General features: G+C 52.1%; 4 protein-coding genes across 11 annotated transcripts in view; 2 read left to right on the forward strand and 2 right to left on the reverse strand.

Annotated features, from left to right (window-relative positions):
• Window positions 1-172, reverse strand: part of bbs1 (Bardet-Biedl syndrome 1) — a 2654-nt gene extending 2482 nt beyond the window's left edge. The window contains exon 1 of one of the 2 annotated variants that reach the window (XM_028408734.1): window positions 36-172. The gene's annotated coding sequence lies outside the window, so the exon portion shown is untranslated. Of the gene's footprint in view, window positions 1-6 lie in introns of both variants that reach the window. The other variant, XM_028408732.1, reaches the window with a different exon arrangement.
• Window positions 173-182: 10 nt separating this feature from the next.
• Window positions 183-8763, forward strand: LOC114437797 (kinesin-like protein KIF20B). 5 transcript variants are annotated; one of them, XM_028408727.1, is made up of 32 exons: window positions 183-311; window positions 1166-1266; window positions 1354-1443; window positions 1536-1655; window positions 1735-1873; window positions 1941-2125; window positions 2207-2249; window positions 2364-2509; window positions 2598-2670; window positions 2749-2860; window positions 2950-3021; window positions 3112-3258; window positions 3346-3508; window positions 3758-4054; window positions 4128-4231; window positions 4308-4413; window positions 4489-4597; window positions 4709-4770; window positions 4858-4956; window positions 5030-5141; window positions 5218-5439; window positions 5517-5641; window positions 5713-5886; window positions 5966-6120; window positions 6191-6357; window positions 6435-6509; window positions 6581-6795; window positions 6878-6964; window positions 7062-7124; window positions 7518-7590; window positions 7664-7797; window positions 8121-8763. In XM_028408727.1, exons 2-32 carry the CDS (start codon window positions 1168-1170, stop codon window positions 8202-8204), a joined length of 3852 nt encoding a protein of 1283 aa, XP_028264528.1. In that variant the 5' UTR covers window positions 183-311; window positions 1166-1167; the 3' UTR covers window positions 8205-8763. The 5 variants fall into 5 exon arrangements, with proteins under 5 accessions (XP_028264528.1, XP_028264529.1, XP_028264527.1 ...); XM_028408728.1 differs by having other exon boundaries at window positions 185-311; window positions 1163-1266; XM_028408726.1 differs by having other exon boundaries at window positions 257-757; window positions 1163-1266.
• Window positions 8454-14504, reverse strand: slc16a12b (solute carrier family 16 member 12b). The gene is made up of 7 exons (XM_028408735.1): window positions 14026-14504; window positions 11003-11106; window positions 10784-10927; window positions 10408-10701; window positions 9972-10338; window positions 9641-9900; window positions 8454-9570 (listed from the first exon to the last, which is right to left on the reverse strand). Exons 1-7 carry the CDS (start codon window positions 14136-14138, stop codon window positions 9275-9277), a joined length of 1578 nt encoding a protein of 525 aa, XP_028264536.1. The 5' UTR covers window positions 14139-14504; the 3' UTR covers window positions 8454-9274.
• asah2 (N-acylsphingosine amidohydrolase 2) overlaps window positions 14460-17500 on the forward strand; it is an 8170-nt gene continuing 5129 nt past the window's right edge. For all 3 annotated transcript variants that reach the window (XR_003670939.1, XM_028408730.1, XM_028408731.1), the window contains exons 1-6: window positions 14460-15334; window positions 15550-15634; window positions 15743-15897; window positions 16076-16179; window positions 16614-16757; window positions 16846-17022. Coding sequence is in view for 2 of the 3 variants with exons in the window: in XM_028408730.1 (XP_028264531.1) it covers window positions 15768-15897; window positions 16076-16179; window positions 16614-16757; window positions 16846-17022 (555 nt within the window). In the remaining variant the exon portion in view is untranslated. The remainder of the gene's footprint in view (window positions 15335-15549; window positions 15635-15742; window positions 15898-16075; window positions 16180-16613; window positions 16758-16845; window positions 17023-17500) is intronic.

Below are 17500 nucleotides of genomic sequence, written 5' to 3' on the forward strand. Positions count from 1 at the left end.
ACCCACCAAAGACCTTCAGCAACAGGACTGCTCACCGTTGTCAAGGCAACCGTGTAACTGCGTCCCTCGCAGTGGTTATTCGGTGCAGACGTCTCCGTCTTAAATCGATGACAGATCGACAGAAACACAGCACAGCGACCCCCCACGACAAAGACGTTTTTATAGATTCAGCTGATCCAGATAAAGCATCAAAGTAGCCGCTAGCTGCTGTCCCCGAGGCTCTAATCCACAAATCCGCTTCAACTGCTCCTAATTCACTGCGCTGTCCCCTGTTGATGACGTCACCACCACCCGCCGGTGTTTACTTTTTGGTTTGTTGTTTGTTTCGTAAGAAGTTAACCTTAAAATTCACTTAAATAGTAAAAACAAATAAAAACCGAACAAACAATGAATCTGTTGTACAGAATGTAAACACACTGAGACATGACCGATTTATGTGTATGTTACCACATTTTAATAAAATAAGTGTAATTAAATGAATACATTAATATTTTTCGTATCTCTATTTATGTTAATTCAATATGAATGGGATGAGTGGAACTTTATCTGGTCCCTGTCACTGTAAAATATTAAAATCTTGTATTCTATCGTCGTTTTTGAGCCACTTGACCTCGCGAGATGTAAACGAGATCTCGCTGCTCTCTGATTGGTCCGTCCGTGCCAGTTTAAAACGTAGACCGCGGAGAGAAGAGAGCAGCTAACGTTACCGAGCGCCCGTCCGTGTCCACACACCGTGTGTGGTAAATAAAGACACAGAGTGAGTCACAGCGCGGTACAAAGTTCTTTACATCATGTGGTATTAATTTAACGCGATGATTTATTTATTACAATACGTTAAAATGTGAATGTGCCACTATGAGGCTTAGCTAATCGTGGCTAATGCTAACAACAAAGACAGCGGCAGATAAACATGTTCAGTTCGTCTTTACTGTGATGTGTTTTAATGTAGTAACTGTTTAAGGTGTTTAAATGACTGATTGATGTGTGTTTTGTTTCTCTGACTGTAATTCTTATTGCTGCTGGTTGTATAGAATTCATGACGTTAAACTTACTGCATATTAAAGCTCCTTCATCAAAGCAGCCGTCACTACCGCGCTGCTGGGTGGAGCTCATGATTTCTCCAGAGCTGGAGCAGGAACTGAGAACTCTGACTGTCTGTTAGCAGAGATGATGGAGTCATGCTTAGCGGGGAAACCAGAAAGAGTCGGACCGGTGGAAGTCGGCGACATAAAGAGAGATTTGCTGGGAGAGTTTGCGGCAGTACAGGTAGGTCTGCCTGTGTGCTCGAGGTGGGACGGCTGCTGACGGCACTGGAGGTTGTCATAGTTTTCACTGATGGTGTTCTTCTGACAGGACACTGGTCCATCGCAGGCAGAAAACCTGCAGGTGTATCTGAGGGTTCGACCATTCACTGCAGCTGAGAGCGACAATGGAGAGTCACAGGTAAACCACTCTATGACGGTACTGTTCGAACTGCTGACACCCACATTAAAGACCTACTCTCACAGTGTGTGTGTGTGTTGTTTCTTCCTCAGGACTGCGTGACCATCGAAGGCCCAGACACTGTGGTCCTCAAGGCCCCGCGAAGCTGTCAGTCAAATCGACAGAATGACAGGTCCCTCCCTCAAACAGCACAGAAGTTCACCTTCACACAGGTAGTTGTGACATCACGCTGCACCTGTCTGCTTGTGTGACTGGTTTTTCACACTGTGTTCTGGGTGCTCTGTTGTGGAGGTGTTCAGTCCAGAGTCCAGTCAGAGGAAAGTGTTTGAGGGTTCAGTCCGTGGCCTGGTCCGAGACGTCCTGCACGGTGGAAACTGTTTGGTGTTTACGTACGGAGTTACCAACGCTGGAAAGACCTTCACTTTCCTCGGTTAGAAACGCACCCTGTCTGTCTGATTGTTAGTTTGTGCCTGACTAACAGTCTGTGTGTCTCTCAGGCCCGGATCATGACTCGGGTCTGCTCCCCAGGTCTCTGTCAGTAATCTTTAACAGCATTGACGGCCGTCTGTACAGCCGGAATGACCTGAAACCGCAGCGCTGCAGAGACTTTAGCAGACTAACCCCAGAGCAGCAGGCGGCCGAGAACAGCAGTAAGGCCAACCTGCTTAGGCTGCTCAAGGAGGTCAGACACAGGAAGTAGTGACATTACCACGTGGTCTCAGCATGTGCATTTTGCTCATGTGTGTGTTCTTTCTGTCTGCAGAGTGACAAAAGTCTGACGGCTGGGAGATCATCATTTCTAGAAGGTCATATACTCTGATATATTGATCCTAATGATTCTAACACAGACTTATTTCCTCATTATAGCTAAATGTATGTTGCCTGTCTGCCCGTGTGTCCCTGTGTGTCTCTGTCTCCAGGCTCGACTCTCAGCACGGACAGCAGCATGAACAGCAGCTCTGAGGCTGACAGCTTCTGCCTGGATGTCAACTCAAGCGTGCGTTTCTCTGTCTGGGTTTCATTCTGTGAAATCTACAACGAAAACATCCATGATCTGCTGCAACAGGTAGCACACACACACACAGGTTTACTCTGCTGCGGTGTTGTAAACTACGTTTTGTCTGTTGCACTGTGTTAATGTGAATTACCTGCAGGTTCCCAGTGGACAGTATAAGAGGACAGTGCTGCGTCTGTCTCAGGACGTCAAAGGGAACTCCTTCATCAAAGGTAATGCTCAGACACAAACATGTACATACACAGCATGTAAATGTCTCACTTGTGTCGGTGTGTGTATTTGTGCCTCAGACCTGCGCTGGATCCAGGTGAACAGCCGTGAGGAAGCCTACAGAGTGATGAAGATCGGAAAGAAGAACCAGAGCTTTTCGTCCACCAGGCTGAACCAGCTGTCCAGCAGGAGGTCGGCGGCCCTACATCGCTCATCTCTCTGTTTTGGTGTGGTGTCAGCCAGTCCGAGGTTTAAATTCAGTAATCTGCTCACTGTTGCAGCCACAGCATCTTCTCCATCAGGATCCTCCGAGTGGATGATGTTGGTGTTCCCAGAGTCCTCGGCATCAGCGAGTAAGGCTGACTCATCTCTCAGACTTCAGTGTGGAAGCTCACCTACCATTGTTGTGATTGTGTCTTGTTGTTGTTGTTGTGTGTGTTTAGGCTGGCACTGTGCGACCTGGCCGGCTCAGAGCGCTGCTCTCGGACACACAACACTGGAGAAAGGCTGAAGGAGGCCGGAAACATCAACAGCTCTCTGCTTACACTCGGGAAGTGCATCAACGCCATGAGGCTCAACCAAAACGCCAAGTACGACACCGTCAGCGAGTGTGTGTGCACACTATGACCTGTTATTCCTTCGTGATGTGACAGTTATCTGATGACATCTCTTGGCAGGTTCCAGCACCACGTCCCCTTTAGGGAGTCCAAGCTTACCCATTTCCTGCAGTTCTTCTTCTGTGGTGCCGGACGTGTCTCCATGGTGGTCAACATCAACCAGAACTCATCCTGCTTCGACGAGACGCACAACGTCCTCAAGTTCTCTGCCCTCGCACAGAAGGTCACACACACACTCACACACACACACACTACATGGGTTCCTGTGTGTTTTCCCTACTGTCACTGCAAACAGCACAATCATGACTACGCGCAGAGAGAACTCTGTGTGCAGAATATCAGACAGATACTCTGTGAATGTTGGTCATGTGACTGCTGGTCACATGTTATGGCTTCCTGCTGTTGCTGAGGGTGGCAGTTGGTGCTGTTTAGACTCAGGTGGTTTGTGGCTGATGAAAGCTCGCCTGTCCAGGTGGTGGTGTTGAACTCCAGGCCTGCAGCCCTGAATGACGCCCCTCAAAGTTCAGCCATGGAACTGTCAATGATCATTGACGAGGCAGACCAGCGCAGAAACATATCTGGAAGGGGCAGGAAAAGCTCGCTTGTTGCCTGGGACACAAGCCTGGAGGACCTGCTGGAGGACGACGATGGCGAAGTGTGCGAGGAGGAAGAGGAGGAGAGTGTGATGGAGGGGACAGTTCTAGAGGCGGGAGGGGAGTATGACGAGGAAGAGGAGGAGGAGGACAGGACAATGGAAGAAGAAAATGAGGTTAACTGCCCGTTGTATATTTATGTGTTTTGTGTTTGTGAGTGTGTGACGGTAACTTGATGTGTGGATGCAGTCGGACAGGGAGGCGGCACTGCGCTTGGTTCTGGAGGCTCAGATCAGGGAGGAAGTCAGCGCAGAGTTCATGGAGCTTTTCAACAAAATGGAGAAAGACTACAGGTAACAGGCGTGATGAGGAGTGTGATGAAGAACATCGCAGTTTGCTGTGGTGGTTAACCAGATGTTTTCACATCAGTGATCGCCTGGAGAAGGAGCGAGAGATCCTGGAGGAGCGGGCTGAAAAAAGAATGGAGATCCTGAAGAACCTCGTCAGCAGATCGGTCGATGCCGACAGCAGCAAGGTGTGTAAACTCAGACGCTACATGATCCAGTGCACGTTATTGATTATTGACTGATTGATAATGATTGGCTGTTAGCAGGACCAGGCTGCTCTGTTGGAGGGAATAATCAGTTCCATGACTGAAGACCTGGAGAAGATCAGAGAAGACGCTCAGAGTGTCCACCACTGTCTGACTGAGGAGACAGGTACACACACACACACACACACACACACACACACACACACACACACACACGCTGCAGGTACGCACTGCGTGGGTTTAGTTGATGAATCCTTCCTTTGATTTGTTCCTGCAGAGATGGAGGCACTGCGATCGGAGAACAAACACACGCATGACCAGCTGCAGGAAGCTAAGGAGGTACTTTAGAACCCAGCCGGTCTTCCTCTGCGCTGTCTGCTCGGTCATAGTAACGACTGCTGGATTCAATGTTATTGTTTCTCTCAGAGTCTGGAGCAGCAGAGACTGAAGCTCTCAGAGCTGATGGAGATCTGTCAGCAGAAAGATGACGTCATCATCAGACTGAAGGATGACGCCACCAGAGACGTAAACACACGTTCTGCTTGTTATCCTCTCAGGTCACAGGGTTCATGTCTGTAAAGATTTCTGCACCTTTCAGAGAGAGCTGCTGGAGAAACTGAGGCAGCCCGGAGGAGAGGACGGGGAGAGCAGGAAGCGCCCTCGTGACTCTCTGGAAGATGAGGAGGGAGGAGGCATGGCCAAGAAGAGAGGTAGGAGGAGCGCCTGAGGTTTATACTGTATATACTGTTTACATTTACTGTTGACAGTTTTTGATCTGCTCCTCAGTGGTTCTGGAGGAGGAGATCTGGAGGCTGCAGGAGGAAAATGACAAGAAGGAGGAGGCCATCGCCAAGCTGAGAGAGGGGGAGGAGAGGAGAAGGGGCCGGCAAGAGGAGCTGGAAAAAGAGGAGACAAGGCTGCAGGAAGAGCTAAGGAGGCGGGAAGAGGAGGTGGAGCGGCTGAAGAAGGAGCATGTGCTGCTGGAGCAGAAGGTGCAGAAGCTGACAGGTAAGAGTTAAATGTGTCATCATGATGTAAATATTTATCACACACACCAGGTTCCATCACTGATCCTCCTCCTGCAGATCTGGACCATTGTCCAAACTGTGAGTCTGTGCTGCTGTCTCTGGAGTCGGAGCAGAGGGAGACGTCCAGACTGCAGAAGGAGAACAAAGCTCTGGTGAACGGCATCTTCCAGCTGCAGACAGAGGTACTGACCCTCTCCGCCTCCCCTTCATATCTTCTCCCTCCCTCCACACTGATTTCTGTCTGGGCTTTCAGGTGACCGACCTGCAGTCACAGCTGAAACGGCAGACTGACAGGTCCGACAGCCTGTCACAGCAGTTCACCACCACAAGCAGCCGCCTCCAGGACCTGGAGAGCCAATCAGAGGAGAAGACCAACTCCATCAACATGCTGACACAGGAAGTGGAGCGTCTGAGGCAGGAAGTCAAGGTGCTGTCTGTCTTTGGTTTGTGATGTGAGCTTGGGGCTGATGATGATGTGTTATTGATTATTGATTGGCTGACTGCAGGAGGAGGAGCAGAGCAGCAGCAGCGTTTTCCACACTGCCATAGAGGAGCTGAAGAAGAAGAGCCAGGAGGCAGTGCAGAGGTTAACCCAGACCTCACTGGAGATGGAGGAGCTGAAGAGAGAAAGAATGCAGCTGCAGGAGACACTGACACACAGGTAATCCATACTGTTACTGATCAGGCTTCAGTAACAGAGCAGCTTTATTACACCTCATAATCCTCTGCAGGGAGAACAGATGTGTGGAGCTGACAGATGAGCTGGCCAATCAGAAAGCGGCGTTTTCTGCCAGGCTGGAGACCATGAGGGCAGAGCTTGAGTCAGAAGCTGGAGCCCTGCAGGGAAGACTGAAGGAGATGGAGAGACTGGAGGAGGAGAGGAGGCGAGAGATCGGAGGTGAGGAGGAGCACCTGGATGATGTCATAGCTGTAACTCTGCAGCTCCTGATTGGCTGCTCTTTGTGTCTATGTCAGAGCTGCATCAAGTCTTATCAGAGAAGGACGAACTCCTGCAGGAAGGCCGCCAGCAGGTGGAGACTCTGAGACGAGGTGTGTGTCTGTGTGTGTGTGTCTGTGTGTGTGTGTCTGTGTGTAACTCTAACGTTGATGTTCCATCTCAGAGCTGCAGCGTTTGAAAGAGGACCTGCAGAGGAGGCAGGAAGGGGAGAAGGAAAACATCACAGTGGAGGAGAGGAAGGTGTCTGTGGTGGAGGAGCTGAAGGAGGAGATCCAGAAACTCCAGGAGAGAAAGAGGAGGCAGGGTCTCAAGGAGGAGGTTCAGTTTGAGGCAGTGAAGAAGGAGGTGCAGAGACTGAAGGAGGAGAGACCGCCACAGGTGAGTCAAAAAAGCATTCAACACCCAGAATGCAATGGGTTCCAGCAGAGGGCGTGCTCCATTCACTGCTTTTTCTTACCAGGACACGTCTCCTCTGAGCTCCAACAAGGCCGATAGAAAGAAAACCCCCAAAACTAGCAGGAGGAAGCGGAAGAGCTGCGAGGTGGAGGTAAGTTACATCATCATCACCCTTTTCCTTTCTTTCTCCTTCTGCACCTCCTGCTCCTGCTCCTCACTGTAGCATCAGGTGTGCCGTTGTGTTTCAGGACCTGGTATTCAGTGAGAACAAGAGGAACCGAGGCAGAGGAAACATCCAGACCAACAAACAGGTGAGCACTCAGAGGTGACAGGTGAGCTCTGTGACAGGTGAGCGCTGTGACAGGTGAGCTCTGTGACAGGTGAGCTCTGTGACAGGTGAGCGCTGTGACAGGTGAGCGCTGTGACAGGTGAGCTCTGTGACAGGTGAGCGCTGTGACAGGTGAGCGCTGTGACAGGTGAGTGCTGTGACAGGTGGCGCTGTGACAGGTGAGCTCTGTGACAGGTGAGCGCTGTGACAGGTGAGTGCTGTGACAGGTGGCGCTGTGACAGGTGAGCTCTGTGACAGGTGAGCTCTGTGACAGGTGAGCTCTGTGACAGGTGAGCTCTGTGACAGGTGGCGCTGTGACAGGTGAGCGTGCTTCCTGTCAGCAGGTTTAATCTGTGCTTCTTGTTCTGTGGTGAAGGAGAGGAGAGACGGAGCTCTGCAGAAGATCGGAGAGTTGATCCACAGCTCCCCGTCCATCCTGGGCAGCAAAGGTCAGTCTCACTCACACAGCAGGGGGCGCTGCTGCTCCACTCGGTGTTTATTCAGCTCTGCTGTCCTCTGCAGCTAAAACCATCATCGGCCTGGTCAGCGGACACCCGGTGGAACTGCCTGTAACCACGGCAACCAAGTCACAGCGAGGACGCAAGAAGCTTTATAAGACGGACGCATCGACTCTGTTGCTGGACTCTCCACTCGGGGTGAGACATGCTTCATCAGACGCTAGCTTTTTGTGGCCGTAGATCGTAAAGTTAGCATGGTAGCCATATATGCTTCATAGTCCACATCAGACCTGAGCAAAATACGGCCTCCGGGCTGGACCTGGCCCCTGGGCTGGGGCTGGACCTGGCCCCTGGGCTGGGGCTGGCCCCTGGGCTGGACCTGGCCCCTGGGCTGGACCTGGACCTGGGGCTGGGGCTGGACCAGGGGCTGGACCTGGCCCCTGTGTTCCCCCAGTCTTTGTGGTGAAATGCTGCCCCCCTCTGTTGATAGTGTGATAATGCTGCGTTGTGTTATCTGTCAGATGTCAGGAGAGGCAGAGGAAGAAAAGGAGAGCAATCACCTCACTATCAAAAGACAGCTGCGCTCCAAAACATGCAGGAAGTGACATCATCACCTTCATCACGAGACTGTCGGCTCTCACGTCCGTCAGGATGCTCTCAGTGAGTGTAAAGAGACTGTACAGTGATCGTTTTACCTTTTTATTTTATTTTCGGGGGTCAATAAAGAGCTGAGAGAACGGTGCACGCTCTGTGACTTTATGGAAAGTGAAAAGGATCCCTGCCTCCTCCCGTGCTTCACTTCATGGCTGGAAAAGGTTGCTACGGAAACCGGAATGTCCAAAGACAGACACCTCTGGCAGAGTGTTCATTTTATTGATGGACATGTTTTTCAGGAGCGATCGGTTCTGACAAACCAAAAAACATTTTCTGTAAATGTTCTAATGTAGAACACAGCGCTGCTGCTTCAGACGGCAGCATGAGTCTTATTCTGAATTTGAGTTGTTCCACAAGTGTTTTTATGAGACATGTTAACCTGCAGTGATGATTGGACAGAAGATTTACTAATGATTGTTTCCTGTTAATCAATACCTGAGTTAGAGACCTGAAGACGTCCTCTGACCTGAAAATGTAAACACACACACAGTCCGTAACAGGAGTTACACAAAAACAAAAAAAACAGCAAAATCAGCTGCTGATTGACCAAACGGACCGATCAATACCTGAGTGACAGGTCAAGCTACAAACACGGCTATTTTAGTTTTATAGATGCAACGTAGTTAGAAAAATACATAGAATCACATGTGTGACGGTAATCAGTTACTTTCTGCCACGTTCCTCATTAAAATGGTTTCAATAAAAACAACATGAAATCGATCAATACTGTGAGTCTTTAGATCAGCTGTGCTCAGCGCTGAACCAGAAGCTGAGAACAGTTACTTCGTTCATTCCCGAACATTGATCGCTCACACAGGTGAATGTTTGAGAATCCTCATTATCTGTGATGACCTTAAATCTGCACACGTCCCGCCGTCTGTCCGCGGCTCGTTATTACTGATCATTGATATTTCTGTGTTCCCGCGCTGTTAGCACGTTAGCATGTTAGCTGGCTTTAGCAAACACTGAGGCTCTTCGTCCGGTTCAGAACTTGGACGTTGCTGCAGAACAGATGTTTTCCTCAGTGTCGGCTCTTCCGGCCAATCACGGCCTTCCAGGTGTCTTTGCTTTGATCTGGTTGGTCGTTGTCTCCCTGGTCACCGGCCGCCTCCTTGTTGAAGGTGATAAAGCACCCTGAACAGTCGGGCGGGCTGAGGCGGGAAGGCTCGTGATTGGCATCCTTGCTGATGGCCGTCAGCCGGTGGCGTAAACGGCGAATCCCGGTGACGATGGAAAGGACGAGCGCGCTGGCCAGCAGGGCCGCGCCGCTCAGGAAGAAGGTGGCTGTGTAGCTGGCGGTGACGTCAACCAGCCAGCCTGCAGAAAGAGAGTTTTACCGACATGTCACAGACGTCATCAAAGTAGCCAAATGACAGCATAAACTCACCTCCGATGGGCGGGCTGACCAGGTAGGGGATAGCATGGAGGAAGTAGACCACGCCCAGCGCGGAGGAAAGGTACGGAGCTCCAACCGTGTCCGAGGTCACCACAGGGATCAGGGCCACGTAGGCGCCATCGAAATACCCGTAGAGGATGGCAAAGGGCACGAGGAGCTCAAAGGAGTGAAGCAGTGGCGTGAAGAGGCAGCAGAGACCCTCCATCCCCACCGAGAAGACGTAGCAGGCCAGGCGGTGCGGCTTCAGACACCTGACGGAGACAGACAGGAAGTTACAGCAGCAGAAAGGAAGTCCTGGACCTGAGGACAGGTGAGGACGTACCTCCTGTCTGTCAGCCAGCCAAAGGTGATGTTTCCCACAATGTCGATGACTCCCAGGATGGACATGAGGAAGGCGGCGTGTTGATGGCTGATGCCCGTGCTCAGAGCGTAGGGCACCAGGTAGACGAAGGGCAGGCTGCAGCCGCTGGCCAGGAACAGGAAGGACACGGCAAGACCCAGGAAGTCTGGCATCAGCAGGAAGCGGTACTCCTTACTGGACAGGAAACAGGAGCTGAGGCACCCCGTCAGCACGGGGGTGGAGCTTCCCGGCGGTAAAGATGGTGGCGATGACTTGTCCAACAGGCTGTCTCTGGAGTCTTTGGGGACTTCTTTGATGGTGATCTCAGCGTCCTGTGGTGAGACGTCCCCTGCATCAGGACAGACTCAGATTAGTGGTGGTCATGTCCTCGAGGCCTGTGCGATAAAACGGTACTCACCATGTGGCTTTCCATCACATGGCTCCTCCTCCTCCTCCTCCTCCTCTTCCTCTCGCAGTGTGATTGGCCGGAGCAGCGCCCCACAGACGCAGAGGTTGCCGACAAAGGCGCTGAGGATGAGCAGCGCCCCCCTCCATGAGTACATCTCAATGAGCAGCTGCACAGCTGGAGCCAGCACGAACGTCCCGATTCCACTGCCCGACATGGCGATCCCGTACGCCAGCGCCTTCCTCTGCCGGAAGTAACAGCCCACCAGAGCAATGGCGGGGGTGTAACAGAGGGCGAAGCCCAGACCTGCAGGGACGGGACATGTAGACATCATGAGGACAGTGCCAGTCGGTGAGGGACACACAGTCAATGAAGACGTGTTGGTGACCTGTGAGGATCCCCATGCTGAAGTACAGCATCTCTATGCTGGTGGTGAAGGAGCTGAGCAGGAGGCCGCAGGAGGACAGGAGTCCGCCCACCATCACCGCCATCCTGCAGGACCAGCGGTTCCCCACCAGGCTGCCGACAGGAGCTGTACACACACACACACACATTTTCAGCTTCCACGTCCAGCAGGTCCTCAGACTGTGGACAGACAGGTACTGACCGCAGAGCATGGTGGTGCAGTCCACCAGGCTGTGGATCCACGCCGTGGCCGAGTAGTCCGCTCCGAAGTGAGCCTGGAACTCCACAAAGAAGATGGAGATGCACCTGCAGACACAGAGGACCACAGCGCCATCTGCAAAGCATCCTGGGAGTCACAGGTAACTGTTTACAGTACGTGCTGTGGTTGTCCTATCAGAGGTGTGTGTGTCTGTGTGTGTGTGTGTGTCTCTGTCTCTGTGTGTCTCTGTGTGTGTGTGTGTGTGTGTGTGTGTGTGTGTGTGTGTCTGTGTGTTATATAATGTGTAGCCTCACATTTTTCACAAACCAGCAGCTGGCACTGATGTGTGAATGATGAGGTGGGTCCGCCTGAGGCACTGGGTTTACAGTGTCAGGGGTCAGGAGGAGCTGCAGGTCAAAGGTCACAGCTTGTCTCTAACAGCTGCAGACACATCTGGAAGAGGCCCTGCAGCTCCTTTAACCCATGAAACCCCCAACACCGTGTTTAAACTGTTCCATGTGAGCGTGGCCGACCCCCCGGTCACATGACTGCAGAAGCCACAGTAAGGCTGCTGTTCATTTAACGTGACGTCTGACGGACCTCCTGACCCAGGACCAGGATCCTGCTGAGCCCTGGTTTACGGCAGACTTCATGTTTCTACTGTGGTTCTCTGGATTAACTGCATTGTGCTTGTGTCTGATTCACATTGAAGCAGCTGTGACTCCTCGTGTTGAGGAGCCATGACGGAGCTCCTGAACGCAGCGCGTGGCCTTCGCATGCTCTGATGTCTGTGCCGGGAGCTGCTGTTTGTTCAGGTGTGGACGTCTCAGAGACTCATTTCTCAGCAAGGACCCAGCGGGGTTAACGAGTTCAGAGCCGAGTACCGAGTTATAATGACAGTCCACCGAAATGTCCTGAAGGGGCCACCGTACAGCAGAGAGCTGTGCACAACAGAGCGCCAGAGGAGCAGAGCAAAGACAAGCAGCTAAAAACAGAGGCTAAGGTTAGCTTAGCATAACACCTAGAAACTAACTGTAACTTAGCTGAGAGCGAGGGCTCTGTCCATACGTGCTCAGACGTGTTTTTAAGTGACGCCTGCATGTTACACAGTCAGAGCTGATCTTAGCTTTGATGCTAAGCTAACCCAGTGAGGGTTTACCCTTTAATCCTCAGCAGTAAATCTGTCACTTTAATTATCAATCAGCTGATCACTGCAGACCCATGAAGCCTGTAAACAGCCTGTTTACAGCTGCAGAGTGTGTCTGCCTGTGTGTCTATCTTTGTGATGCTGTGTGTTGACAGAAACAGACGTCCCGTCTCGTCTTCATGTCAGTAAAACTAGCTGCTGGAAACAAACACTTCATTTATTCATAGACGGAGCTGCTGCTCTGAGCGCCGCTTCTCAGAAACTGGACCGCTTTAGCTAGCTGGCTAACTGCCCTTTAGCTGCGCTGGTTTAATCCATGATCTTTGACGTGTGTGGTGGTCACAGCACGGGGTGGAATCATAGTGTAGTTACATGCAAAGAGTGTATGTGTATTTGACCGTAGACTCAGCGTGGATCAGCAGGCAAACAACGAGCCACACGTGGAGGATTTTCACCGCCATAGACCATATAGACTGTCCTATAAACCGAAGGCAGACCGCCGTGCGCTCATGCAGCTGTCTGGAATTTGCAACATCTTGGCCAATCAGAAAATAGAACTTCTTGTTGCCGGGTGAAGTCTGAGTTACAGCTGCAAGCACATGAATGTGCATGAGTCAGGAGCACCGTCAGGAGAGGGACAGGACAGGTGTCACTGGCATTATATCAAAGGGACGTGTCCCACATTTTAAAAGGACCCCCCCCCCCCACACACACACACACACACACACAGACACACATTTACAGTGTTGCAGAGGTGGACATATTAGTCCTATCACTGTTAAGATAAGCTGTTTGCTGGTCCTCCACACACAGAGGACATAAGGAGATTTCTCACAAAGAAAGGGACAGTATGGCGGCAACACCCCCCCCCCCCCCCCCCCAAACACACAAACACACACACACACACTTTTATTGCTCCTGCCGCCCGTGAGGGACAGAAAGACCACCACTGTTCAGAGGGGTCTTTGAAGAAGCCCCCCCCCCAGGTCACTATAAGCAAACCTGAAAGCTTCAGGGTCCAGATCACTTCAGGGTCCAGATCACTTCAGGCTCCTGCTGTGGGTTAGACTGCACTCAAAGCTCTAACAGCTGCTGAGTCATCACAGAGGAATGTCTGCAGGTTTCACTAGGTTCACCAGTCTGCACGCACACAGACACACACACACAGAGACACACAGAGACACACACACACAGAGACACACAGAGACACACAGAGACACACACACACACAGAGACACACACAGAGACACACACACACAGAGACACACACACACACACAGACACACACACACACACACACACACACACACAGAGACACACACACACAGACACACACACAGACACACACACACACACAGAGACACACACACACACAGACACACACACACACACACACACAGACACACACAGACACACACACACACACACACACACACAGAGAGAGACACACACACACACACAGAGACACACAGAGACACACACACAGACACACACACACACACAGAGACACACACACAGACACACACACACAGAGACACAAACTCTCACAGACACACACACAGAGACACACACACACAGACAGAGACACACACAGAGACTCACACACTCTCACACACACACTCGCACACACTCACACACTCTCACACACACACTCACACAGACACACTCACACTCACACACTCACACAGACACTCACTCACACACACTCACACACACACTCACTCACAGACACACTCACACACACACACACTCTCTCTCACTGCTGTTTTCTGCCCTCACCAGGTCCTCCTTTGGAACAGACCGGCACGTGTCCTCTGAATGCAGTGTTTAAGCACCGGTCCTCACAGACACACAAAGACCGAGACAGAAAGAGTGTTACCTGGTCACTGCTCGCGTGCAGACCGTCACCATGAAGCAGCAGCTGACGATCACCCAGCCCCACCCGCCGTCCGGAGGAGACACCCCGATGCTCCGCCGCTTCCCAGCAGCCATCACTGCAGGCTGAACCCAGCAGCTGGTGTGTGGTCCTGGTCCTGAGGAGGTCTGGTCCCACAGTGTTGAACAGTTCTTGTTTCGCACTGCGAGATGGAACAGGTTTCACCTGCTGTCAGTTTGTTTAAAGACGGGCAGGAATGTAAGTCAGGCCTGCAGGCTGCTTGGAGCTGAGCAGCCAGAAGGCAAAAAGAAGCAGCTCCCTCCGTCAATAAGTCACCAGCTGACCCTCAATCATTAACCCGGCTCCCTCTGAGCCGTTCACCGAGCGCCCCCAGACCCACAGGAGTGCTTCATTCTGTGCAGCATCAACAGCAGCTCTAGCAGGGAGCACCTCACTAAGTGGACACACACCTCCCCCGGCTGCCTCACAAACGTGGGAAGGGCCCCGTCTGGTGTCGGGTGTCAAAAACAAGCACACCCAGTCCAACTGGTCTGAGAGGGCAGTCTGACACCTTCACTCAGTTTGTGTTTGTTTACATCCTGAGAGATGTTTACTGCCTGAGGGACACACCGGCACAGACCAGGACCAATCAGGACCGGACCTGAAGGACAGCCTCCATCCAGAGCCTCTCAGGATGTAAACAAACCCAACCTGATGTCCTGACCCACCTCTGATGGTTCTGTCCTCAGCACACTCGGACAGGGTCAGGAGTCTTCATATTATGAAAGGCTTCAGACTCCTCAGTATTCCAGTGAAGTGTGGTGCCCCCTGCTGGATCAGTGTGAGGACCAGGTGTGAGGAAACAGCCTGTTCTTATCGGGCTCAGGGAATAACCGAGTCACTATCTCCACAGAATGATTTATCTCCAGATACCGGACTGGAAGGTCGGCAGCTGCCCACACAGCCCCGTCACTGTGCTGCTGTGCACCGGCCCTCCAGCTGCAGGCCGGGTCAGGCTGGCATCTGGAGGGAGAACATGGGAACATGTAGTGATGACTAAACAGCTGCAGGTCCAGAGGAAGGCCCAGACCTGCAGCGAGTCCCATCAGCTGTTTGTGAGCATTTTGATAACTGGGGATTAATCTGAGGCTTTATAGCTGCTGTCAGGAGGAGACCTTTGGAGCGCTGGGCCTGCGGCTGCTTATCTGTCAGATAACAGCTCAGGTCCTCCGTCAGCGGATCCAGCCGTCGAGCAGTCCTCGGATCAGACACACTCTTCCTCTGCTGGAACCTGGCGCTGCACACACTGACGGTGAGTCTGTTCATCGTCCTCTGTGACACCAGGCCCGCCTGCTTCTGTGGGGACGGGCCTCGGATCAGCTGCAGGTTAGGACTGTCACAGAGCTGGAGGACATCAGCACCACCTGTGGGCTGTTTACGCCAACGTCCCCTCTGACAGAAACCACGCTGGGGGGTAAAGGAGCACTGAAGACGTTTAAAATAAGATTCCACTGTTTTTATCTTCAGCTCTCTCAGGTTCTGGTTTGAATCAGCCGTCAGAGCGAAGCTTCCTCCACCTTTATCTGCTGTGACGTGGAAGCCCTTCTCTCAGGTGAGAACAGCATCACACACCTGCAGGGGCCGCTGATGTGCCCCCCCTCCAGATGTTAGATTTGCCTTGTGAGCAGCACACTTACATTGTTAACCCTTTGATCCACAGCTGGCATCGTGAGCGGCGTGCTGACATGGCCGGCAGGAAGTCGGTGTGCTGTGGCGTGTCTGCTCTGGAGCTGACGCTGGCTGTCCTCTTTGTCCTCATGACAGCTGTCAGTGTCTCTCTGATCGCAGTGTTGGCCACGAGGGAAACAGCCACAGGTGAGGAAGCGCCTGAGCTTTGACACGGCCACAGGGGGGCGCCACTGTGATGAGTTGTTACAGTATGTGTGACAGTAATGCAGCTCCTCTCTCTGCTGGAGGGGACTGGGCTGCTTGTTATGACATCAGCTGAAGCTAACAGCTTCCCCAAAGACAAACCGTCTCCTGTCTCCGTCAGGTCCAGGGTCCACCCCTCCCCCCACCTCAGCGCCGCAGCACAGACCTTTCCTGATCGGAGTCGGTCGGGCCGACTGCACCGGGCCGCCTGCTGAGATCCCTCTGGTCTGTCTGCACCTGCACACAGCATGCTATGCTAGGCAGCACACAGCTCTGTACACACTAGACATGTCAGTGACTGAAGTCTGGTGACCTGAAGGCACACGTGTTCAGGGCGACTTCACTTCCTGATGATGTCATCGTCTCTGATGACCTTCAGACTGACCTGCAGAGGGCTTGTTTAGGAGCTGACAGTCTGTGTTCTTCACCGATCACTGATGTTCGTGTCAATGCCAAACACTTCACCACACGGTGTCACTACACATCACTGCAGTGTGTGTACACTGTGTGAGACAATAAAGTTTTATTGTGACTGGAAACAAACAGGAAACAGGCTTCACATGTCAGCTGACCGACTTTTACTGTCCTCAATATTTTCTGCTGATGATCACACTGAGTTCTGTGTGTGTGTGTGTGTGTGTGTGTGTGTGTGTGTGTAGATGGGCTATGCGAACCCTCAGCAGACAGCTGCAGGCATACACACTCGACTGTACAGCCGAGCCTTCATCATTGATGACGGAAGGCGCAGAGTTGTGTTCGTCACTGCAGACGTCGGAATGGTATCACAGAGGCTGCGACTTGAGGTGAACACACACACAGACACACACAGACACACACAAACACAGAGTGGGTTCAGGTCATGGTCCTCATAGTGTACACACGTGTGTGCAGGTTCTGCAGGCGCTGCAAGTGAAGTACGGGGATCTGTACCGGCAGGAGAACGTGGTTCTGAGCGGCACTCACACTCACTGCGGCCCGGCTGGATACTTCCAGTACACACTGTTCATGATCAGCAGCAAAGGCTACATCAAGGCGTCCATTGAGCCGCTGGTCAACGGCATCGTCAAGGTGTGTGTCTGTGTGTGTGTGTGTGTGTGTCTGTGTGTGTGTCTGTGTGTGTCTGTCTGTGTGTGTGTCTGTGTGTGTGTGTCTGTGTGTGTGTCTGTGTGTGTGTCTGTGTGTGTCTGTGTGTGTGTCTGTGTGTGTGTGTGTCTGTCTGTGTGTCTGTCTGTGTGTGTGTGTGTGTGTCTGTGTGTGTGTCTGTGTGTGTCTGTGTGTGTGTCTGTGTGTGTGTGTGTGTCTGTCTGTGTGTGTGTCTGTGTGTGTCTGTGTGTGTGTGTGTGTCTCTGTGTGTGTCTGTGTGTGTCTGTGTGTCTGTGGGTGTGTGTCTGTGTGTCTGTGTGTGTGTGTCTGTGTGTGTGTGTCTGTGTGTGTGTGTGTGTGTGTCTCTGTGTGTCTCTGTGTGTGTCTGTGTGTGTCTGTGTGTGTGTCTGTCTGTGTGTGGGTGTGTGTCTGTCTGTGTGTGTGTGTCTGTGTCTGTCTGTGT

The sequence above is a fragment of the Parambassis ranga genome, chromosome 6 (assembly GCF_900634625.1).
Source record: "Parambassis ranga chromosome 6, fParRan2.1, whole genome shotgun sequence".
NCBI classification, from domain to species: domain Eukaryota; kingdom Metazoa; phylum Chordata; class Actinopteri; family Ambassidae; genus Parambassis; species Parambassis ranga.